The following is a 26,107-nucleotide window of genomic DNA, read 5'->3' on the forward strand; positions in this document are numbered from 1 at the left end:
CAAAACTCTTTCTAGGAGCAACTATTGTTCTTTTATCAACATAAAAAACGTTTTTCGCGTTAAAATGGATCCAAACATACATTTTTTAAGATTCAATTTAAACATTTGGCCCAAAATGTATGGTTTTACAGTTTTGCGAGAGTTGTTTTTTAAAATGTTTTGTTAATTTGATCCTAAAACACTTAAATATTTCAAATAAGTTGGACCCAAAACGATCCTCATCAAAGCACCAAAATGAAATCGACGATCCTTGATGTCACTATTTAAATAATCGTGACATCACAGCTGGATTATAAAACACTGCGTGGAGTGGGCATGTGTGATCCAGTCTTTTTCAGTGAAAGTTTGCAAAGAGTCGCGGGAATGGATATGATTTACATATGGTTTTGCGGACTGTGCATGGTCAGTCTGTCACTGTACGCAAAGCCCTTCACCACAGTCCAGTACAAGGTTTGTGTCTTTTTACGCAGAAGTTTTGCATTTTTATTGCGTATGCGTGTTTTATTGCGAAAGTTAAAACAAGCGGAATTTGCGTAATTCTTTTGTACTGCCCTTTCCAAACATACAACTATTTGCGTACTAGCTTTAGAATAACTAGGACAGCGTAAGATCGCTCATGATAATTTTTTGTTCCAGTCTACAAAAGCCCTCCCAGCAGAGAACCGGAGCGCGAGACCTGCGCGGAATGAAACGGTGGAGGCGCGAGGGTCCAACAGGTCTCGCGCTGCGAAGGAACCGCACGAGCTGAACGCGAACGCCAAGGGAGCGAAACAGCGACCGGCATCGGGCGATCAGTCCAATTCACGCAAAAAACAGCCCCCTAAAAACAGAGAAAAACGGAAAAATTGCTTCGGTTTCAAGATGGATAGAATCAGCGATATCAGTGGAATGGGCTGTAAGAATGACTGACGTGCACGTGCAGTGATGAGCAGAAATGGACTAATATCCCAATGCATCATGGATTCATCTAATGAGTTGATGGGACATATACTCTAAAAAAAAAAGTTTCTACAATAATTATTTACATCAACCATCGTCTTATCATGAACATTTTTCGCTGTAAAGAGATTAAGTTCTTGAGGATGTGACATCTTTAAACCACCATTTGGGACTTTTTTGGGGAGGGGGAAGGTGCTATTTATTTTTTACAAATTTACAACCTATAGAGGCACGTTTGAGATACATATTGGATCTCTTGATAAAATTTTACTTTTATATTGTACCTTTAAAAAATGTCACATCACTGTGGAAGAAGTTTGCAATAAATTATCAAAAAAAAAATGATTTCTTCACTGCAATGTTTTTTAAAAGTGTTAGTAATACTGTAAGTCTTGAAGATTTGGAGATTTGGAACTGAAAAGCAAGACTCTGATAAAGGGAAAAACTGGACTAACATTTAGACTTCAGATTAAACTTTCATTTCCTATTTAAATTTGCACTGAAATGTTTGTAAAAAAAATAGAACAAACATTTTATAAGTCGTAAAGGAGGCAGATGATGTTAATTATTCTAAACACTGAAATATTGCTGAACTGGGATCAGTTTACAATGTGTGCATAGAAATAAATGGTAAAAATGGAGATAATCCTTTTGTTTCAAGATTCAATGAATCATATGTAGAATTTGTTCAATTAACATTAAGATGAAAATGTTATTAAAGCAATGTAGCCTTATTAAATTATATAACAGTATGTCCATTGACAGGTTTGGAACTAAAAGAAAACTGAATTTGAATACAGATGGTCCAGATTAGTGTAGCTTTAAGTTTCTTTGCTTTAATTTGCTAAACAACATTTGACTTCTCTATTTCTATATTCTCTTTTCTCTTTTTATATGTATTGCTTTCTTTAGATGCATCTTGTTGTTTTTCTCTACTATAAGTCTGCCAAATGAATAACTGTAAATGTCATTTTGCACAAATTCCTCAGCATTTAGTAAAAGTTTGTCTTATTTGTCTTATTAAAATCAAAAGCCCACATAAGTTATTTAGCCTACGATAGAGAAGTAAAACTATAATTCCTTATCGTCTAAATAAAACCTGTTTTTTTATTAAAACGTTGTTATTTTGTTCTAGCTTTTATCACATTTATATGCCAAATGTATTAAACTAAATGGAGTAAATTGTGTGCGTGAGAGAGAGAGAGAGAGAGAGAGAGAGAGAGATTGGAACATCCGGGAACTTTCTGTAACCCCGCCCACATTCCGCTGACCCTCAACAGCGCTGTAAATATGGCGGAGGTAAGAAGGAAATTCTCATATTTTCTTTCAAATAAATAAAATATTTTTTGCTGTTATATCTAAAACTATTTTTGTGCATTGCTTTATAAAACACGTTAAGCGTATATATTTATTTTTAAGTCGCGCGTTATTTTTGGCTGTAAAACGCGTTAAATTCTTTGAAATGTTATTTCTTCAAAGTTAATAGCAGCTAGCTCGCTCTCAGTTAGCCATATACTCTTATTATAATTATATTATCATTAATTATCTTAAAAATAATCACACAACAACCGACGCGTGTGCTGGTCATTGCTATCAAGTCATGAATTTGCGGAATATTATTTTACACCCGTTATATATTTAATGTTATTTTATTATACGAGTGTTTGTAATGAATGCTAATCGAAGCTGCTTTTCAGCCTTAACTTCCAAAGTCCCAAACACAAACACACACATCATCTCTGACTCATCTGCTTTCATTAGAAAACCTTTAACTCTGGTCTGTTGTGCAGTTTAATATTTCTTTTGAGTTGTGTTTGCAAGAAAACAAAATTAAAATAATTATGCCAAAAAATCAGTAAAACTTCACATGTTGTGTATCCTTTTTAGGGTCTGATTCAGATGTCAGAGTTACTGTTTTAGGAAGTCTGTGTTTCGGTCAATGTTAAATCCTACTTCCTACATTCACTTTTTAAAAAAATCAGAGATACTTTTATTATGATTTGATCATACACGATTCCCTTTATAAATCTTCTTGGATTTCTTGTGCAGTTTATTCGTCCATATTATTAAATCTTATTTTTATCTTTATAATCTTTTATCAGAATGTAATAACTTTTCGTCTCGCTGACATCACAAACCTTTTTCTCGTTTATCTTTTCTCCTATTTCATGTTTCCATTTTGTAATATAAGGGAAATCTTTATGATTTGATTAAATACTGATTACAGATACGGATGAAATCCCACATCCCTCCGTACACGTGTTTTGTTGATGCTTTTTTATTTAGAAATACTTCAGATTAAGCGTACAATAGATTGTGTATGTTTAGACTCGTATTGAAGGGAAATATAGTTACACTACTTTAAAACTTTTATAATGCAATACTTATCTCTTCAATTTGTCTCACGAACAATCAGGATTTTTCATCAAAGTAAACAATGTTTAATGATGTCAATTGATGTGAATGATTTAATTTTGTTGTTTTTCTTTTGCAGCCCTCCTTAGGGAGTTCAAGCCCAGGTAAGACAGTTATTTATTCCATCATGCTAAACTGATGTTAATCCTATAGGTATTTATGCAAACTGATACTGAAAGACGACAATTATTTTGTGTTTATGGTGGCAGATGATATTAAAATACAGTTGTATATTTTTACTACATATAGCTTCAAAGTAGTTCATGGACGTCCGTTTTAAGACTGCATACTTCTCTGCTAAACATGCTCTTCAGGAGATAATGCTCCTAAAAGATTCATCAAAGGACTACAAAAGTCATAATAAGAGTCCACAATTGAAAATCCTTCAAAAATAGTGCAATATTAATTTAAAACATGTTAACTATCACCGTTCCACAGAAGGAACGCTAAAGGTTACTTAAAGATTATTATGTGCTCCTAAATGTCACTGTTCCACCAGTGGGACACTGAGGTTTATTCAATATTTTGCAATAAAATTTCATTCTAATTATGACAAACTACACTGTAAATCTTTGGAAAGTTCTAAGCCTTTAGAATAAGTATCTGAATAATGTTTGACAATATAAAGTAGTAAATAGTTTTATATTTCTAATATGTTTCAGTTTTCTGATATTATTTTAGTTTTTATCCTTTGGTAAACATTTGTGTTTCATTCATTGAGGTTGTGCATGAGAAAGTAAAAAAGGGATAAAAACTTCTCAGTATGTGTTGTGGTGTTTAGGAAGTATACACTGGAGCATTCATGTCCCCCATGTGGACATCTGCGGTACTACAGCTTAAAGTGTTACACAGATCAAACTCAAAATCAGAACATAACTTAGTTACACATGTGGCTTTCAATTTCTAGCATTTTTTGGCTGAAAAAAAAATTATTCACAGAAATACATATTTTTTTATATATTTTCATAATCATGAAATGAAACAAAAAAATATATAGAATTTTTATTGAAGTGATTCCAGGTCAGTGACAATCTCTAAAATGTCTTCTTTCAGACAAGACCAACCTTAGGTCTGCATTTATGATATATAATGATTTGATATAGTTTGGATGGTGCATTTTCTTGTGTATGCTCAAACAGGGCAGTGACAGTTAAATATTGTCCTGATGTTTCTTGTATCCGCTCATGTGTGGTGTGTTTTCTTCTGTCTCTCTGTAAGGAGTTTCGGTTGGTTCGGATATCGTTGACTTTGAGCCCTCAGCTGAGATGTTGTTACCAGAGTATGAGGATGATCACACCCCTGAAGACCACGAGCTGCCTGAAGGAGACAATGAGATAGAAGAACTTGAAAAGGTTTGACTTTGATCTTTATTCATGGATATGGTGGGGATATCTGACCCTCAAATCTGACGGGTTCAGACCGTTAAAGACAGGCCCGAGTTATGTCATGTATTTGTCAAACTGTTGGGTTATATAGACGATTTACGTCACATGTCACATATCTTGAATAATCCTAAACAGGTTAAGAATTGGATACGGGCATTAACTCGTAATATACTGTATGTGTAATGTTTGTGAACTGCAGGAGAGCGAAATGCCCATCCAGGAGCTTTTGAACCTCTATGGCTATGGCGGAAGCCGTTCGCCGGGAGAAGAAGAAGAGGAGGAGGATGAAGACGAGGAGGAGGAAGACGAGGAGGAGGAGGATGTGGATGGAGATGAGGATGATGAAGACGAAGGAGAGGACGTGGATAATGATGAGAGCAGCAGAAGCACTGCAGAACTAAAGAAAAGCAAGGTCTGTCCCGTAAGGAACTGGGATGTTCAGATTATATCATGAAGTGTTTTCTTGACGTGAGCGCCATCTGTTCCCATATAGGATGGAGGGAAGATCTTCAAGGGTCTGGTGGACGACAGTCACTCCACTGACGGCCGAGCGGGTGCGGCTCCAGCCTGTAACACATCTGAACTCATACGATCTCAGAACCGCAGCTACTTTCAGAGTAAGAGAAATTCTCTAAGTCTGTATTTGGAGATTGACTAAGACATCTGTTGATGATGACTTGTCCAATTGTTTTTTAGATAATGAAGCGGACGAGGAATCAGAAGAGGATGAAGACTATGTTCCCTCTGAAGACTGGAAGAAAGTAAACACTGTTACTCTCTTATATCATCATTACGGGTCTTCACGTCTTGTGTCTGTAAGTTCTGATTGAATGTCTGTGAATGATGTGTTCTCAACAGGAGATCATGGTGGGCTCCATGTATCAGGCTGAAACACCGTCTGGACTGTGCAAATACAAGGAGAATGAGAAAAGTAGAGTTCGCTTTCTATTTTTTGTAGGGTTGGTGTTGAAATATGTTCATAAGGTGTATAGGCTTGTTGTAGTCACGGGTTTTGATTTACGGATCTTTTAAGGCTGTGTTCACTTTAGATTTCTTTTCTGACCAGAAAAAGTCGACCATGGCACAAAAAAAGCTTGCCGTTTCGGAGGCAGGAAGGCAGCTCAGAGAAACAGATACAAATAGGCTTCATAGTCAACGTAACGGAAGTGAAATTATAAACAGAGAGCGTCTTCGCAGTAACCAGTCACATACAGGGCGCACTTTTTGATTTATAGCGGCCACTAGCGTCATATTAATGATCGCTCAGTCCAAACACTACGGTGGCCATCATAGTACAAAAAGATGTCGTTCTCATGTTGACGCAGGGAAGAGATCATGCGGGCATTAGAAAGACTGTAGAGACAGCGATGTCTTATTTAGTACATAAAATAAAAGGTCTGCGGATTTTAAGCATAAAAAGAAGGATAAAAGTCAGGCAGGAGCTAGCTAATATTATAAAGACTTTCAAGCAAAACTCGCTTTACAAAACATGGCGGCGAATTCAATGTATGTAGGGCCGCTCTGAATGTAGATATAAACAGCTTATTTTAAGGTTTAAGAAACATCACGGTTCGTAATGTAAGGTCTTTGTACACCTCTGAAGAAATAGTTTTGTAAATTATATTGCATTTCTGTCAGTAGATCCTCCTAAAACCCCCGTATTGTTCCTTTAAAAACTACATTACTAACGCTCTGACCTGCAGAAAAAGATGCCGGTGTTGGCGTATAAAAAAGCGAAAACATGTTTTACTCCATAGGATCATAATGTAAAACAGATGCTAAAAAGTCACATCTGAACACATCCTTACATTGTTTATTTAAGCTATATTAGACCTTAAAATTTGAGTGGATTTTGATCGCCTGTCAATGTTTTATTGTTCCTATCAGCTGGGAAAAATTGCTCGGCAAGTGATCCCAATAATATTATTCTTTTGTATTGTTATTAAAATAATGTGGGCTCCGCTTTTCACTTATAACTTTATACAACACAACGTCTAGTGTTCTCCCTTCTGAATCTTTGACTCCTTCACTCGCAGTGTATGAAAACGACGACCAGCTGCTGTGGAATCCTGACGTCCTCCCAGAAAACACAGTGGTGGAGTTTCTCACAGAAGCTTGTCGACGGACGGGAGAGGAGATGGGAGTAGATGCTATTCCTGAAGGATCCCACATCAAAGACAACGAGCAGGTACTCAGCACCGCCTGTGATCTCAGTGGTTTTATAATAATGTGACTTGATGCACAATACAAACAGTGTTTTCTGCCCACAGGCCTTATATGAGCTGGTGAAGTGTAACTTTGACACCGCAGAAGCGTTACGAAGAGTACGATTTAACGTCAAAGCAGCCAGAGGTGAGAGACACCGAGTCGGTTTAGTGTCGTTTAAAGAAGGCAGTAGAAAAAACGATACACTTTTTTATCACTAAGCCTTAAAATGATGGTTTAGCCGAAAATGACAATTCTGTCATCATTTATGCTGTTTGCATACCACACATTCTTCAGAATCTCTTCTTTTGTGTTCGTGCAGAAGTTAAAAAGTCACACAAGTTTGGATGAATAAATAATGACAGAATTTTCATGTTTGGGTGAACTACCCCTCTAATGTCATCTCTCTAGTGCTACATTAAAAAGCTTTTTCTTTGTTTACTCGGATTTGAAGTATTAAATTGAAATGCCTGTCGTTGTTTGTTGCTGCAGATGGATTGTCTGTATGGACAGAGGAAGAATGCAGAAGTTTTGAACAAGGTTTAAAGGCTTATGGCAAAGACTTTAATTTCATCCAGGCCAACAAGGTACGGCTCTGTTTCTGTCAATCATCACAACAGAATTCATCAAGTTTCATTTGCATGTAATGACTGATGTCTGTAGGTAAGTGATCAATTTGATTTTCTCGAATACTTTCAGGTCAGAACGCGGTCAGTCGGGGACTGTGTGGCCTTTTATTACATGTGGAAGAAGTCAGAACGGTATGATTTCTTCGCACAACAAACTCGGCTTGGAAAAAGGAAATACAACCTTCACCCTGGGGTGACGTAAGTACCTCCGCACACATTGGAATAAACATCCTAATAATCGTACGGGGTTTCTTGTCGTCATATACTGTCATGGGCTCTCTCAGGGATTACATGGACAGACTGCTGGATGAGACCGAAAGCACCGCCTCCAGTCGAGCGACCACGCCCTTACCCGCCCCCTCCAGCAGCAGCACCAGCCAATCAGAGCGAGAGGACGTCAGCGCTCACAATGGTACAATTTTAACACGCCCAACAATTTCTGTGTGAATTCTTCTTTGTGTATCAACTTATTTTAGTAAACAGTCATTTATTTGAATCTGTATGGTTTCTACTGAAGGACTCGGGAGTCATGCGTCCAGCGCAGACTCCACACAGACACTAAGCAGTGTGAACGAGACGAAGAGTGAATGTCTTCATTCGAACGGAACGGACAGTCATGAGGACAGTCAGACAGATCATCAGGACTCCAACGGCTGTAAACTCACGGACACCTTCATCACGGACACTAACGGCTCTTTGAAGCGCCACTTGGACTGCCAGAGTCTCGACAGGCCCACAAAAAAGTGCCGGACAGAATCAGACTCACTGGTCCTGGTTGAGACGGACCCTTCCAGAGCGAAGGAAGACTGAACCAAAGTTCAGGCCAAATACAGAAAGCGGGGCGATGGGACACAGCGCTGTGACACCCGTCCACCCCCAACCCAAAGCCAAGCTGCTCCAAAAACACCACCCTTCAACTCCAACTACAGCCGATCCATGCGCCTTTTTCACCAAACCATTTTACAGAGAAATGTATATTCTATTTGTAACGGAATTTGTCTGATATTTTTTTACCGACGAGATATTTATATTTTTATTAAGACATTTTGACAATGGATGAATATGCCATTATTAAAGCCATTATATGTTATTCATGAGGAGGGTTTGATGGTGGGCGTGGCCTCGTGTGCAGGGGCGAGGAGATGAATTGAAGTCCTGTGCACAAGCAGCGTTCTGCAAGCCCTGGCAGCCGTAGTAAAAATAAATAAGCCAAGAGAACCACTCTTAAGCGTCGCTGTAAAGTGCTTTCATCGGTTCGCTTGCTGTATGGTCCGGTCACTGGGTGAATCTGTGGTTCACACCCTGAAATTACGTATATTTTGCATAAAGAAAAGGAAGAGTGTTCTTGGCTTTAAAGGAGTAGTTCACTTTCAATATAAATGTTCATGATCATTTACTCACCCCCATGTCATCCAAGATGTTTATGTATTTGTTTCTTTAGTTGAAAAGGATGACATGGGGGTGAGTAAATTATCATGAAGGTTTATTTTGAAAGTGAACTACTCCTTTAACATTAAGATTTTCTGTCAATTTACACGTATGTACATTTTATTGACGTTTTCGAATTGTTATCAGACGCTGTCATACATGAAAACCATCCTTTTCCCAACACAATTTAAAAATATGGTTCTACACACAGCCTTCCTTTATTTTATTCAAAACATAGGGTTTAATTTTAGGGTGAACTGTACATGGCCCAACTTCTTTCTTGTGGGTTTTACCTCAATCCCGATTTATGATGGTTAACTTGCACACACCTCATGCTTTTGATAATCACTGTACGTGTACCCGACGGTTTTCCTTTGGAGTTTTTGTACGTCACATGCACAGCTGATGATTGTGAGGAAACTCGTTTTGTAGCAAAAAAACACTAATATTGACTGATCACTGACTGTGACTGTAACACCTTTCTCAATCCACTATAAATGAAATGAAAAACAAATCAATGATGTAAATCATTTAAAAAAATGACCTCCATCATTACAATCAACGCTGAATAATTAAATGTCTTTCATTCAATTTATTTCATGAACTTTTCATTTCTGTAACATCTAAAAGCTTATTTAATAAGTCGCTTGATATTATTTTTATATCCCAGAGATGGGAAAGATCTTTGCTCCCAGATTTGCCTTAAATTTTCAGAAGTATAACATTTGAAGTATTTTGTTACAGATGTGAATTCACAATCCCAGCAGTCCTTAAAGTACCAGTGCAAATAAACCTCTCAGAGATCACAGTGCTATTTCTGCATTGTGATCTTGATTTGGATTATTTAATGTCATTTCTGATGTTTCCTGAGAGCTTTTTTGACTCGTGCATGTGATCTATAACTTCTTGAATATGGGAAAAACGCCGCCAGCTGCAGATGAAGAGCAGTCGTCTTTCATCACCCACTGCTACTTGTAACAGTCGAGAGGTGTTTATTTAAAGTTAAACCATGACTGTAAGACGAACGTTTATCTAATAAACATTGTGAATGTATTCTAAGCTGTACTGTCTGCTTGTATGTTTCTTCTGTAATATTACACAGCATCTTCTGATTGGTCAATCACAGCCTTTTTTTATTGACTTTTACAAATAGACAACAACCCATGTCACTCCACAGTCTTATTTCTTAATTTGTTGATATGTGTTTATTGAGTAAATTTAAGTTGGATAATATAAAGTTGTTGTCTGTGTAAAAAGTTTCATTTTTACTTTAAACCGATGGCTGTGACAATACAGTAAAGACAATAAGAAACGAAACCAGAGGACATTCTTCAAGGTTCCTTCAACAACTTTTCTTTTAATTTCTAATTGTTAATCCTTAAACCAACCTTCATAGAATTTATGAAAATAATTACAAAAATACTGAAATAATGCATATTGAAATTAAACAGTCAACAAATGTTAACAATCAAGTGCTTCTGAGTTTCAGAAGAAAAATCGTTCATTTTCTCAATAGAGAATTACGTTTTGTCGCTAAAATGATCTCCATAGCTCTGATGATCGCTGTAAACTGATGATATTTGTGACCCCGGACAACAAAACCAGTTATAAGTAGCACAGGTATATTTGTGGCAATAGACAAAAAATAAATTACATTTATTTAAATAAAATAATCGCAAAATTAATGTTGTATTATCGTATTAAGTAAGGATCGTGTTACATGATATTTTGTTTATTTCCTACCATGATTACATCAAAACTTTATTTTTGAGCCTGCAGCGAAATGGCAACAAAAATGTTGGGAAACACGCCTACAAACTTGCCGCTCTTTGACTGTAGTCTGCTACAGTGCCTCTGATGGACAACTTTAAAGGCGACTTTCTCAATATTTAGATTTTTTTGCAACCTCAGATTCCAGTTTTTCAAATAGTTGTGTCTCGGCCAAATATTGTCCTATCCTATCAAACCTTACATCAACCGAAAGCATATTTATTCAACATTCAGATTATATATAAATTCCTTACTAGTTTTGTGGTCAAGGGTCATATATTGTAATTTATGATTTAATTAAATAGTTTTTAAAGGTTTAGGCCATTGCACATTGTGTCCGAAATTTCCACACGTTAAAAAATAAATACGCACGTTGTGTCAATCACATTTACATACTGCCTGCGATATTTTTGATCGTCATAAAAAAATACGGAGTTCGATTTTCTGCATTGTTCACATCTGTATCAAGCATTTTGAGATGCAATTTGACAATTCAGAGACACCGAACAAAAGTGCGCCAAATACGAAAAAAACATATACGAAAATTTCGAAATGTATGTGCAAAAACCTTCAGAAGGATGATTCATTCTGGCTGTTAAATAGCATTCAGGTCACAGACTTCTGTACCTTCGTCATTTTGTCACTTCTAGTTGATCTCATGTGGTTATGGCTTCAAATTAGAATTTTAAATATAAATTTACAATAAAAATACTTTCAGAACTGAAGCTGAAGGGATCGAGAGCTTCATCGTTATAATGGTGTCACAATGAAACATGTCTGCGTCTGTCCACTGTTGACTCCCACCATCATAAGTTGACATTCATCTTTTGTGATCGTTTGATGCTGATTATTTCATCAACTTGTTTCTGTTGAGAGAAAAATAATTTTGCTTCATGATATCTCAAACACACTTCACTTTAATTCATAGTCTGAGAGGAAATGAAACTTGCATTTGAACATTTTGCTTCACAACCATGTAGAATTTACAGAACTTACTTTTTTGTTCCTTAGTGAAAGTGATGTAGGAGTACACGAGACTGCCTGCAATGCTGTTGTAAAACAAATTGAGTCAGAAAACAGTTAGTACCTATTTTACAACTACCATGTACATTTTGAGTCATACTTCCAGATTCTTTTCGGTTATGTTTTGAGTACCACATGAGTGTCCCAAACTGTGCAAGGGTGGATTTTAAGAAATACTTTAAGAACCTGCGTATTAACACATTTTTACCTGATGTTTAAGCCAATGAAGTTTAGCCATGTGAAGATATAATCTCCACCGAACACCATCCCAATATACGTCACCAAGATATTCTGTTGGTTTTGTTAGAAAAATATCAGTTAACTATGACCTGACACCATATTTACTGTAGTTCATCAGTGTTGAGAGGTTAAATACAGTAAATACTGACCTTGATACAGCCAACAATTGTAGTAGTTAAAGCCGAGTTATAATGTGTACATAACATAATGGAGTACATAAGAATAAACCTGCCCAAAACAATAAAAACATGACACTTACAAAATATAATTATATTTCAATTGAATCTGCTGGGAAATTATATAAAAATTATTAAGAAAATAAACTTAAACATTTGTGCAAGTTACACTGGCTAAAAACCACTTAATACACTATAAACAACTATACAAATTCATATCAATACCATATTTTAAGCAGGGCTAGATTTTATAATTTCATTTTGAGTTCGATGTAAAGTCCTGTCCACACCCTGACGAATATTGCATGCGCTTACCGCCAGCGTTGTTCAAGACATTTTTCGGCGTTCATACCCAAACGATTTTCACTGCTGGTGAGGCCAGTAAACGTGCAAATTCACTTCCTACATTGATGCCACTTAATGAAAAACAGAACTACCCCGGTACACAAGGTGGCGCTGCGCAACTTTATGCTTCTGACACTCGCTTATCACACAGAAGAAGGATTCATCTTGCTTCCTCTTCGTCAATGGCTGCGTGCGAAATAGCATACTGTGACAGTACGAACTGAATTTGAATAAGTACCTACCTATCGGCTATTAAAACAGTACATTCCATATAGTATGAGTGGGAGTAATATGAATACACCCCCCATGGCATGCGCCATGTTTTATGGTCATGTGACCCGTATGCTCTTTGAACTATGACGTATTAACAACAACCGTAATAATGAAGTCACGAGAAATGCATTTATTGGCACTTACAATAAAAACGGCCTTCGGCCCTAAAGTTTCCCGCTATATTTATTTGATTTACTTTTGAAAGTTGACCGTTGCTCAGCTCCCTTGGCATCATGGAATGGATAAGTGTCCATCCGATCCACACTCACGAATCTCGGCGAAAGTAGTAGACCATCCGGTAATTTCTCGCCTACTAATTTTGCATACTGAGGTTTCGGACGTACTATTCATGACTTTCTCCTATTAAACAGTATGGAAGTAGGCGATTTCGGACGCAGCCAATGTGCTTGAGCTCCACCAAGTCGTGTTTTCGATTTGCCAAAATCGGCAATCTCATTGGTCGGCCAGTTTTAAATGCATCAAACTAAAAAACAAGCCCGGGGTGGTAAAAACTAAGACGCTTTTAAGCCTGCCGTTTTGCGCGTCTGTGTGTGCACTAACAATGGCTTTTTGTTAGTCACGAGGCGTTAAACATCGACAATAAACATATGTTATTATCATCCCAGTGTGGACAACACATAAGACTATCAGAAAACACATACTGGAAGGAATTATCACGTAAGTGATTCCTGTAAATTTTATGAAAACAATTAAATAATCACTCTTACCCCATGACACACGTCAAGACAAATTGGAAAACAAAGAAAAGGTCGGCCCACCCATCGTATTCCAAAGCCTAAAATTTGACAAAAGATGCATTTATTTCGCATATTTTTCTTTATGTATAAATACATAACTTGTGTTATACAACAAACGTTAGATCATTGTTTTTTGTCCTTTATTCATTTTCTAAATGATGTTCAGCTTTAAGAGTAAAATCTTTGCTGATAAGAAGAATGTTTATACTTTGTGAATGTCTCCGGTGAAGTATGCCAAAACAATAGTGGGAATGATCATCAATAAAGCATTATAGTACAGCAGCCCGTATTTTCCCAGTTCCTGAAAAGCAGTATAAAAACTCATCTTACATGTCATCCCCCAAAATATTTTTGTAAACTGTATATATTTTATGAGCACTTGCATAAATGAATGTTGCAAAAATGTTATATTAAACATCTTTTAGAGTTCTTGTATGATATGATGTGACCAGTGTTCTTGTTATCAGCATTTGCACGCTGGACGCTAAATCAAAAAGATATTTAGTGTCTTCTTGCAGTTGCCCGGTTCAATACAAAAATCTCAACTGATAATTTCATTTAATGAAACAGAATATTTAAAAATCGAGATTGATATTTACTACAGGAAGGGAAATGGTTTTGATTTAAAGAAAGACGTCAGCAATATATTTGCTAGGTTGTCTGAGGGTCACATTACCTTGGAGTCCAGTTTTTGTTTCATATAAGCCCCATTAGCAGCAGTTAGAATGTTGTTAAGTGTAATGAAAATGTATCCTTGGAGGTCAAAAGCTAAATCTGTACTGTGAAGTAAGAAAACAACATTAAATTGAAGTGACATTGATGGTCTTTTGAACCAAATGTAAGTCCAGACTGTCACAAAAACCTGCAAGACCCAAATTATGCTAAAAGCTGTCTAAGCTTTGTTTATTAACACGATAAAAGATTCAAGACTTGCACATAAATGCAAAGATAAATAAACAGGCATGAGAAGAAAAAAAACAGGGAAAGGTGTAGAATAATGTTTTATCACACAGTGACTTACCTAGCAGCTATAAATGCTCCAAAGATCATGGTGAACACCGTTGCCTTAATCGACCATGAAAACGTCTTTCTACATACAGATGAAAACCAGACATGAGTGTGAAAGTGCAACTGCGCAGAGTCTACAACAAACACTGAATATACAGACGTACTTCAGCAGGTAACCCTCAAACAGCATTGTGAAGAAAATGGAGAACCTTCTGAGCACAGTAAACATTGGCAGACTGCAAGAGAAAACACACAGTGTGATATGATATATTGATCGTTTATTTAAAACATAACAATACCTAGAAAAGGAAAGATTATTATTGAATATTCTGTCATCACATACTGATCATTGAGTTGTTTGGATGAACACAGAGAAAGATATTTAGACGAAAGCTTGTAACAGACAAGCTCTGGGACCCCATTGACTCCCATAGAAGAAAAAATGACAAGGGTAGTCAAAAGTGCCCCAGAACTGTTTGCTTTCTTACATTCTTCAAAATATCTTCTTTGGCGTTCAACGGAACAAAAATTATGGTCATTTTTCCTACTATGGGAGTCAATGGGGTCCAAGAACGCTTTGGTTACCTGCATTCTTCCAAATATCTTTCTTTGTGTTCACCAGAACAAAGACATTTATACAGATTTTGAAAGACTTTAAGTTGTGTCAGGGCTCTAGACTCATCTTTCCCACTGATCGCACTGGTGTGACCCACTTTCACAGTTGGTCGCACCAACTTACAATTTGGTCGCACCCATCATAATGACCTCAGTTGATGAATCGTGCACGCTCTTTCCTGCAATTATCGCAAGCACGTCATTCACCACTCATAAATCACATTAAATGTTCAAGTAAATCTTTGCCGTTTCGTTTTACGCTCTCGCACCAATGCGTGAAAATTGTCCTCGCACATTATGAAAAAACGATCACATTTGCGAGCAGTTTGGTTGGCAGTCTAGAGCCCTGTGAGTAACTGACAGAGTTTTATTTTGGGTGAAGAGTAAAAGTGGGGATGTTGACTTGACAAATAAAACCCTAAAGACCATAGCACATGGAGTCCGAAGTTTGCGTCCGAAATTTCCACATGTTAAAAAATAAATACGACCACACATTGTGTCAATCACCTTTACACAGCGCCTCCGATATTTTCGTCAGTCCTAAAAAAATTCGGACTGGATTCGATTTTCTGCGTTTTTCGCATCCGTAGCAAGCATTCAGAGAGACGTTTGGACAATTCAGAGACACCGCTCAAAAGAGTGCCAAATACGAATAAAACGTATACGAAAATTTCGGACTGTATGTGCAAAGACCTTAAGAGCTATGGGCTATGGAAGTTTCACTTTTCTTTACTTAATCATTAATAAGTAGTTACAAAAAAAAGAATAGCAATTTACCGATATAAGCAGTTAGTTATATACATCACTAGAGGGTGCTAGTGTAAAGACAGACAAATCTTGGGTGAAGTATCTTAAAGTGATACTTCACCCAAAAACGAAAATTCTGTCATCATTTACTCACCTTCGAGATGTTCCAAATCTGTATAAATGTCTTTGTTCTGATGAGCACAGTGAAAGATATTTAGAATGATGTGTATCACCAAACAGATTTTGCCCCCCATTTACTCCCATAGTAGGAAAAACTACTTCATAATTTTTTTGGTTCTGTGGAACACAAATGAAGTTATTTTGAAGAATGGCACTTTCGACTACCATTGTTTTTTCCTACTATGGGAGTCAACAGGTGTTGAGATCTATTCGCATTCTTCCAAACATCTTTGTGTTCATCAGAAAAAAGAAATGTATACATATTTGGACCGACTTGAAGGTGAGTAAATGATGGCAGACTTTTCATCTTTGTGTGAAGCATCCCTTCAACATTGAAGCCCTTACTTGACTTGTTGTGTTCCAAACAGGCCCGTTAGTTGATTTCCCACATAGAGTAAAGGGAGAGGAAATACCTGCAATGAAAAGCATTTATTCAGACCTGTATGTATGACGTTCTTTATAAATAAGGTTTGGTTAAAAGGTGATGAGCATTGAGTCTGTGTACAAACATCACAGCTCACCTTGTGCACCACACTTCTGTCGAAATCTGGAAAATCTATCACGTGCAATGTTTTCGACCCTCTCAAAACAAAAACAGTTGCCAACATCTGCAAAAGGTTAAAGGTGAACTTGTATCACACGTGCTTAATGCATCAGTATCAGTTTAGACAGTGAATTGTAATGAATGGGTGAAACGGATCGTCATACTTGGCCAATTCCCACTGATAAGGAGGACGGGAATCTGTAAACACACAAGTTATATGAATTATGACGTGCACATGTATTAAACATCATAATGTGATGCACTAAATACTATATTTTTAACCTATTGAACGATAATAACAAGATTAAAGTGACTTCCTTTGGTTAGAAACTCAAGCAAGCTTTTCACCTGAATGCAGATGTGCTTGCAAACTATGACGAAGCTGTTTAAGTCCCGACAGAGGTGAACATCATCAGAGATAACACGATGACTTCATATAAAGACTTTTCAACAACACGACCTGCAGTTATATTGCGTTAAAATCCGCTCACAATGACTCACCTGAAAGTGAACGCGTTTGTTTTATTGTGTTACCTGTACGTGGTGAGAACACTCTTGTTAACTACGACGATGAGAAAAGAAGCGAGTCCGTAGAAAGCTGCAGCGGATAACTTTAGAAATAACGCCGATGTGTCGTTGTCTTCTGTCGGCACGTCATGTGTCGCGTTATGGAGAGGAGAAGATCTCTTACGCGCTCGTGTCGACGCCATGCTTCCCGTCTCACTCCTAACGATACAGCGCTATACAACTTCACTGAACAATCCCCCGTTCTCTGGACTCTTAAAGAGACAGTACCGTTGACAGTTGTTAAATATGGAAGCCCGTTTCCGCCAGGTTTGGTTTTTTATAGAATTAGTAAGTAACTAATAATAATAAATTAGTATCTCAAAATAATGAGTTAATATCTCATAATAATGAGAAACTAAATCGAGATTTTTACTTAGTAACTCATAATAATGATTTAGTCATTAGAGAGATACTAAGTCATTATTTTGACTTACTAAGTCGAAATTTCGACTTAGTTTCTTTTTTGAGATATTTAAGTCATTATTATTAATTCTTAAAGAGTACCTTGCATATGTTTTTTCAGGTCTTACTTTGGTTTATGGAGTGTCCAACAATGTACATACAATGTGTAAAAACACTATAATAATGTAATAATAGGCAGTTCTTCGTACCTTACTTCTGGACTGACTCTCAAATGATTCGTTCCGCGATTCATCCGTCTAGGCCCCGCCTACCCGCTAACCTTGTGTCATGAGATTGGTCAGATGGTTTAGTCTGTTTTTATTGGTCAAACGCGTTCATCATTTGTCGTAAATGGAATGGCTCCCATCATTACAGGATTACGGTTTACATGTGGTTGGATGTCATGTATATTATATGTGTAGCTAGAGATGGCGGCGATTTAACCAATATGAGCCCGAGTCTGACGAGGAAGAAGACACTAATCCACCACAAACTCCACCACGACTGGAGCAGGATGTTTGTCAGTGGCAAGTGACAACTCTGGTCATAAAATCTCCCAGTGTGACAACATGCATGTTGTGCTTTTGCTCATCAATGAAATAAAAGATTATTTTTTCTTAAAATACTGTTAATACGTTAGTATTACTATTATTTCGTCTTAACTGTGCATTGTCATGGTACATAGAGCATTTCAGAAAGTCAACGTTATGAAAAATGATATATACCCATATATACCTATATAGGTGCACGCGGCAAATGTGTCAACATGCAAAGTTATTAGCAAGATAAACAAACTCTTAACACAACAGAAATAACGGTACATGCTAATGTTAGCGTTAAATGCATTAGCTAAACACAGACATATGGTACGAAAATATTTCTTGAAGTTAAGACAAAAATCAAAAGTCACACTTACAGGTTGGGACTCGGTGGAACTAACAGGTCCAAAGAGTGTGTTTTACCCCTTCTTTCAAGGATCGTCGTTTCACATACCCTGCAGTGAACGCGCCAAGATTATTAAACCAATCTTCGGTGAAATGACGCGCGCACAGTTAAACCCTTGTGTTATTATACTCCTTTGGTATTGTGGGAAAAATGAATTGTAACCGTTTTTCCCTCAGACGTTCTTCCTTTGGCAGTTGAAATAAGACCGACTAAGTTTCACACCGTAGAACACAGGTTCTAAACATGATACACACGCATCACGAACAAGCAACAGTATTTGGGGGAGGAGAGATACGTTTTCGTGGCAGTCTCAGCAAAACGTAGGCGGGGACTATGTATAGTGACGTAGATACGCAGGTGAACTATTCCACGTCTCGTTTGTGTGATTCAGAGTCGACTCCCATTTTTACAAGCAAATAACTTTGTTATTTAATTACCTTCGGACTTACAACTTGGCAGACAGGTTACTTTCAAACACGGCAACAGAACAGACTGCATGAAATGTAATTTTCATGATCTCATGCTACGTACTCTTTAAAATAAAATCCCAACCCTGGCGGAACCGGGCTTCCATAGGTCAAAGGCGTAGTTCACTTTCAAATAAATGTTCATGATCATTTACTTACACTCATGTCATCCAAGATGTTTATGTATTTGTTTCTTTGGTCGAAAAGACATGAAGGTTCTTGATGAAAACATTCCAGGATTTTTCATATAGTGGACTTCAATGGACTCCAAATGGTTGAAGGTCAAAATGAGAGTTACAGTGCAGCTTCAAAGGACTTTAAACCATACTAGACGATGAATAAAGGTCTTATCTAGTGAAACGATCTGTCATTATTGTTTTTTTTATATATGCTTTTAAGACACAAATGCTCGCCTTGCTTCATGAACGTTGATAAGGTCACAACTGACGTGAAAGTAACGAATCAGTGTTTACAAGTTGAACGTGCACGTTTGTAAGATAAATAGTCAATTGGATATTATAAAGACAACACATTGTTTCTAAACCTAGATGGTCGGCAAACATTTCTCTTTGAGTTCTTAAAAAGAAACTAGAGTGAGAAAAACTCAGTATAGAAAGATTAAAATATAAACAATTCTGGAGACTATCAACAGCAAAAAAAAGAAGATAAACACTTTGGACTTTTATCCTTTTTTATCACCCCTTGCAACTTTCAGTAGGCCCCCTTGCGGTCCCCGGCTCCCCGGACCTCAGTTTGAAAACCCCTGGACTAATGTATCTTTATTATTGTAGCAGATAAGGAATATATTTTGTAACAGATAATATTACCATGCATATTTATTAAAATGCAAAAAACAATATGATTAACATTGACACTTTTAATACTATAATATTCATTTTAAAACATCAGTTATCACGAGTCTTCAGATATAATGATAAAATCATTCAAAATCGGACTCCCCGTTAGATTGTGACTCTCCTCTTTTCCCCTATGAAGGTAAGGATTTGGTTTGGGGTCGGGCTTTAGAGATAGGGACCAATCGCAAAACAGCATCCAGTGAATGAACCAATCAGAAGTAGGGCGCTCAAAACCTCACAGGGAGTCGAAATTCGGTAAAAAAACGGGTCTGGGAACAATTGCCCCCCAGATTTTCCTTGGACCTCTCCAAAAACGTCCAGCATACAATAAAAAAAAAACATTTGTTACTTCTTATTTGTATACATTTACATTTAGGCATGTGGCAGACGCTTTTATCCAAAGCGACTTACATTGCTTTATCCTATACATTTTATATAGGTATTTGCAATACCCTGAGATCGAACCCACAACCTTGCGTTGTTAACACAATGCTCAATGCAGGAAAGCGTCTCCGGTTACTTTCGTAACCTCGGTTCCCTGAGAAGCGGGAACGAGACATTGCGGAGACCGCATATGAAACTCCTCCTCTTTTTCACTTTTCCTGAAATCTTATAGGATAACGCCAGTAAAAAAACTGGCCAATTGTCGCAAGAATGCAACCGTATGCAAATACTGACGAATCCAGACAGTATAAATACAGTGCATGTGACGACAATCCTCAGAATCTACGAGAGAACGCCTGCACGGTGATAAGCGGCGAACACGGCGTTCTCCGCAATGTCTCGTTCCCGCTTCTCAGGGAACCGAGGTTACGAAAGTAACCGGAGACGTTCCCTTTCGAGAGCGGTCACTTCGACATTGCGGAGACCGCATATGGAACGGTAGTACAATCCCGCCGTGAGAGCTTGCAAAATCAGCCAGAAAAACTGGGTTAAAACACACAAGCATGGGAAGCATACTATTTTAACCATTCACGAGGTCGCTAAGCGTCAACAGCTGATTGGCTTAAATCGGCCAATAAACTGCTAAATCACTGAACCGGCCAATGAACTGCTATATCGGGCTCCTGCCAAATTTGCATATCCAAACCCAACGAATGCAGCGGGCTGCGCTGAAACAGGGCAGACACCACAACAGTAAGAGCCAGCACGGTATCCCGGGCGGATATAACAGAGATATAAAAGTACACCAAGCACAGCATAAACAGCAACGCGGCAACCACTGTGTAGCATAAGGATTATAAAGTAGAAGATAAAGAGTCATCAGCACTCACCGAGAGGACTTGAGACGACAAAGAGGACACGTCCAATCTGTAGAACCTGGCGAAAGTGTTCTGCGAAGACCAGCCAGCCGCACAGCATATGTCCTGAATAGATGTGCCCCTAGACCAAGCCCACGAAGAGGCGATAGCCCTAGTCGAATGAGCTCTGATACCGAATGGGCAGTTCTGTCCCTGACTCTCATACGCTAAGGTAATAGCGTCCACCACCCAGTGAGAGAGCCTCTGCTTTGAAACAGCCCGACCTTTAGTTCCCCCACCATAGCAGACGAAGAGCTGTTCAGACTGCCGAAAACCGGCCGTGCGATCAATGTAAGCCCGCAAAACCCTTACCGGGCAGACCGCTCTCGGAGCGTTTGCATTCTGCGAGTCTGACGACTCGGAAAACAAAGCGGGCAAAGAAATGACCTGTGCTCTAAATGGGGTAGACATAGACTTTGGCACATAACCCGATTTCGGCCGGAGAGTGACATTGCAGTCGCCGGTTCCAAAACGAATGAAATCAGCGCCGACTGAGAGCGCTTGTAAATCCCCTATGCGCTTAGCCGAAGCAAGGGCAAGAAGGAGAACGGTTTTTAGAGTGAGCTCTCTTAGGGAAGCCGCGTCCAGAGGCTCGAATGGGGGAAAGGAGAGAGCCTTCAACACCAGCGCTAAGTCCCAAGGCGGCACCGAAGGGGATCGCGGTGGAAAAAGTCTCCTCGCTCCTCTGAGGAATCTGACTACCAGCATGTGCCTTCCAATGGATTGCCCATCAACCGGGGAACGAAACGAGGCGATAGCAGCCACATAAACCTTCAGTGTTGACGGGAGTCCGCCGCTGTCCAGCCTGTGCTGCAGGAAGCATAAAATATCAGACACGGGGCAGGACATCGGGTCGATATTGTTACTACTGCACCATTTAACAAACACCCCCCATTTGAGAGCGTATAAACGCCTGGTGGAAGGCGCTCGACACTCCGAAATAGTGTCAAGTACACGCTGAGGAAGTGCATTTAAAACCCCCGAAGAGGCCAGGCATGAAGACTCCACAGCTGCGGGCTGGGGTGAAATATCGTGCCGTTCGCTTGGGACAACAGGTCTCTCCTGAGGGGAATCCGCCACGGCGGTGCCGTTAACAATTCGCTTAGGTCCGGAAACCACGGTTGATTCGGCCAAAACGGAGCGACGAGGATCACCGTCGCCGTCTCCTCTCTGATTTTGCACAGCACCAGGGGCAAAATCTTCACCGGAGGAAACGCGTAAAGCCGAACGTTCGGCCATCGCACCGTCAGAGCGTCGCTCCCCATGGGGGAATGGGTCAGCGAGAAATACAGCGGGCAGTGCGCGTTCTCGCTCGTCGCGAATAAATCCACTTCCGCCGTCCCAAAGCGCTCCCAAATTGACCGCACTGAGTCTGGATGAAGCCTCCATTCTCCGTGCGGAAGACCCTCCCTCGAAAGCATGTCCGCTCCGCAGTTCAGACGACCGGGGATATGCGCTGCCCTGACAGAGAGTAGATGCCGATCTGCCCACAGTAGGAGACTCGCAGCCTGTTTGAAAAGAGTTCCTGAGCGGACTCCTCCCTGGCGATTTATGTACGAAACCACGGACATGTTGTCGGTGCGAATCAGGACATGTTTCTTCTCCAGTCTCGACTGGAAAGTATGGAGAGCTAGAGACACCGCCATCAGCTCCAAGCAATTTATATGCCATTTTCTCTGTGACTGTGTCCAAAGGCCGGATGCCGGCATGCCCTCGCACACTGCACCCCATCCCGAGGACGACGCATCCGTCGTAACGACTATGCGTCTCGTAACCAGCCCCAGGGGAACTCCCCGACTGAACATGCTTGGGTCGCGCCATGGGCTCAGGGCACTGAGGCAACTGAGTGTAACCGGGACTCGCACTCGACCCGAGGACCATGCTTTCCATGGAACACGAGCCTTCAGCCAAAACTGTAGCGGTCGCATGTGCAGAAGACCCAGGTGGCAGACCGCCGAGGCTGACGCCATGAGACCCAAAAGCCTCTGAAACTCCCTCAGTGGAACAGACCGACCCGGCCTGAGCAGATGTAGAGCTGAAGAGATGGACTCCGTCCGCTCTTGAGAGAGGCGAGCGCGCATCTCCACTGAGTCGAAACATACCCCCAGATACGTTATTGACTGACTCGGAGTGAGCTTGCTTTTCTGCATGTTCACGCGTAGCCCCAGGGATGTCAAGTGACGAAGCAGCATTTGCGTATGACCGGATAGCGCCTCCCGTGAGTGGGCTAAAATTAACCAGTCGTCCAGATAATTCAGAATGCGCATACCGCTCGCTCTGAGAGGGGAAAGCGCCGCGTCCACGCACTTCGAGAATGTGCGCGGTGCTAATGCCAGTCCGAACGGGAGTACGGCAAATTGGTACGCTGAACCCGCGAAAGCGAATCGCAGAAACTTTCGGTGGCGCTTGGCTATCTGAACATGAAAGTACGCATCCTTCAGATCCACGGATGCAAACCAGTCCCCGGGACGCACTTGTGCCAGGATCTGTTTTAGAGTTGTCATTCTGAACGCTCGCTTGTGAAGGGCTCGGTTGACGGGTCTCAAGTCCAGAATCGGACGCAGACCACCATCTCTCTTGGGCACTACAAAGTACCGGCTGTAAAACCCGCTTTCTCGCTCGTTCGGAGGGACACGCTCGATCGCTCCTTTCGCGAGCAGGCTGCCGATTTCCTGCCTCAACACAGGCGCATTTTGCGCTGACGTAAGCGACGGAACCACACCGCTGAAGCGGGGAGGTCTTCGTCTGAACTGCAGGGTGTACCCGTGTTCTATCACATTTAGTAGCCAATGAGAAATGTCCGGAATGGCCTTCCACGCGTCCAGAAACAGACATAATGGCCGAATCTCTTCGGGCGTTACCGTCAGCGGACCGTTTAGGGAAGCACGCTGGTGCAGCGAGGCTAATTGCACTGGCGGGGAAATAGCCCGTGCGTGAGACTCCAGCCGTCTCTCGCCCACGGGAAAGACCGTGGACGAGGGAAGGCTGGTTATAGTCGGGATTAACTGCGGCTTCGCGCTGCACCGTGGCAGGGCAAGGAACGCAGCATTGGTCGTGTGAGGGGGAAAGAGCTCTTTTTGTGAACAGGTATGTGTTTTTATTGCATTTACACAGACATTTACAACATTGCAATGTTCGCCCGCAACCGCGGGGGAAAACTGATGCAAACAGCGGCGTTTGGGGGCCACCGGAACGCTCACAAACTCTCTCCTCCTCTTTATAGGTCCGTCAGGATGACGGCTTGGCAGACGATGACGCTCCGCCGTCGTGGCGCGGCGGTCCTCTCTGCGGTCCTCCCTTCGGCCCGTACCTCTTCTTAGGCGGGCCCGACCATTGTTTAGGCCGTGCATCCGGCTCACGACCTCGAGAAGCCTGGGCGGAAGCAGCGTGCTGTTTGGTCGGCCTCTGCGCGGAGTGCGACGCGGATGAAGAACGGGCTCTAGGAGACGGTTGATAAGAGCGTCGCGGGAGCACGTGACTCATGGCCTTGGCGCGCTTTTGCGTCTCCCCGAAGCGCTCCACCACCGACTCCACGACGTCACCAAAGAGGCCGGAGGGAGTGATCGGGGCGTTGAGGAGAGACTTACGGTCAGCGTCTTTCAGGTCCGCCAACGTAAGCCAGAGATGACGGTGTAGGACGACCATGAACCCCATGGATCGGCCGATAGCTTGTGCGGTCCGCTTCGTTGCCATCAGAGCGAAGTCGGTCGCTGCCCTCAGATCCCTCGTGGCGTCCGCCTCCAGGCTGCCGCTACCCAGCGACTGAAGGATCTTAGCCTGGAACACCTGCAGCACCGCCATTGCGTGCAAGGCGGAAGCGGCTTCTCCGGCGGATGCGTAAGCCTTACCGGCGAGATGAGCGGTAAACCTGCACGGCTTCGACGGCAGGCCTGGGTCCGAGCCCAGCGAGGTGGTAGAAGGGCACAAATGAGCGGCGAGGGTCTCCTCGACGGGTGGCATGCGCACGTAACCGTGGGCCTCCGCTCCGACCACGTGGGCGAACATGGATTGCGTAGCGGCGTGAACGCGCGCCGACTGAGGAGCAGACCACGATTTCACCACGTGCTCGTGGACATCTGGAAAGAATGGCGCACTCCTCTTTGATGTGGCCTGACGGCGGCCCGCCTGAAGGTACCACGAGTCGAGCTTACTTTTTGCCGGCTCCTCAGGTGAACTCCAGGTGATGTCGAGCTCGCTGACGGCCTTCTCGAGGACCCTCATGAACTCCTCGTGGAGGTCCGGGGTGCTCTCTAGGTCGGGGCGATCCCGCTCCGACCCTGCCCAGTCCTTGTCTGAAGCCGAGATGGACATGGAGTCGTCGTCCTCCTCAGCGCCGAAGGAAACGGCGCCCAAGACGGAAGGCGGGGGACGAAGACTCTCGTCGGCGTAGAGGACTGGGGAATGGGGTGACGGCAGAGGACAGCGGCCCGGAGCCGTGTCGTCGCCGCTCCCCCTTGGAGCGGGTAGACTCACCAGCGACTCGTTGGTGGCAGTGAGCCTTGACCCTATATTTCCACGAGCGATGTTCCTGCGAGTTCTCAAGACACGCGCCGGCAGGTCCGCACAGTGCGCGCAATCGGACTCGCAGAATGCAGCCTCCGCATGAGCCAGGCCCAGGCAGGCAATGCAGTGCTCGTGCGTATCCTGCGGGTCAATGGGACCCGCGCAAAGACGACAGTATGAAGCCATCGGATGCGGTGAAAAATATCCAGTTGCGTCTTCAACGATGGCAGCGTGAAAAAGAAGATTCTGAGGATTGTCGTCACATGCACTGTATTTATACTGTCTGGATTCGTCAGTATTTGCATACGGTTGCATTCTTGCGACAATTGGCCAGTTTTTTTACTGGCGTTATCCTATAAGATTTCAGGAAAAGTGAAAAAGAGGA

The 26,107-nt window shown here is 41.2% G+C and overlaps 3 protein-coding genes across 3 annotated transcripts; 2 read left to right on the top strand and 1 right to left on the bottom strand.

Moving 5' to 3' along the window:
* Positions 1–318: 318 nt before the first annotated feature.
* On the top strand, positions 319–1,119 carry LOC130417242 (C-type natriuretic peptide 4-like). Its single transcript, XM_056742622.1, has 2 exons — positions 319–450; positions 637–1,119. The coding sequence occupies exons 1-2, from the start codon at positions 364–366 to the stop codon at positions 907–909; spliced, it is 360 nt and encodes a 119-aa protein (XP_056598600.1). The 5' UTR covers positions 319–363; the 3' UTR covers positions 910–1,119.
* A 1,092-nt stretch (positions 1,120–2,211) lies between these two features.
* mier1b (mesoderm induction early response 1b, transcriptional regulator) lies at positions 2,212–8,796 on the top strand. The gene is made up of 13 exons (XM_056742577.1): positions 2,212–2,238; positions 3,434–3,458; positions 4,573–4,706; positions 4,939–5,151; positions 5,233–5,356; positions 5,436–5,500; positions 5,598–5,670; positions 6,776–6,927; positions 7,010–7,091; positions 7,437–7,531; positions 7,644–7,771; positions 7,858–7,985; positions 8,091–8,796. Exons 1-13 carry the CDS (start codon positions 2,230–2,232, stop codon positions 8,381–8,383), a joined length of 1,521 nt encoding a protein of 506 aa, XP_056598555.1. The 5' UTR covers positions 2,212–2,229; the 3' UTR covers positions 8,384–8,796.
* Positions 8,797–10,199: 1,403 nt separating this feature from the next.
* Positions 10,200–17,475, bottom strand: slc35d1b (solute carrier family 35 member D1b). The gene is made up of 13 exons (XM_056742598.1): positions 17,215–17,475; positions 16,845–16,878; positions 16,658–16,744; positions 16,482–16,549; positions 14,759–14,830; positions 14,608–14,676; positions 14,263–14,365; positions 13,795–13,887; positions 13,557–13,624; positions 12,184–12,262; positions 12,003–12,085; positions 11,768–11,820; positions 10,200–11,637 (listed from the first exon to the last, which is right to left on the bottom strand). Exons 1-13 carry the CDS (start codon positions 17,388–17,390, stop codon positions 11,627–11,629), a joined length of 996 nt encoding a protein of 331 aa, XP_056598576.1. The 5' UTR covers positions 17,391–17,475; the 3' UTR covers positions 10,200–11,626.
* Between the last annotated feature and the right edge of the window lie 8,632 nt (positions 17,476–26,107).

The sequence above is a fragment of the Triplophysa dalaica genome, chromosome 3 (assembly GCF_015846415.1).
Source record: "Triplophysa dalaica isolate WHDGS20190420 chromosome 3, ASM1584641v1, whole genome shotgun sequence".
Classification (NCBI taxonomy): domain Eukaryota; kingdom Metazoa; phylum Chordata; class Actinopteri; order Cypriniformes; family Nemacheilidae; genus Triplophysa; species Triplophysa dalaica.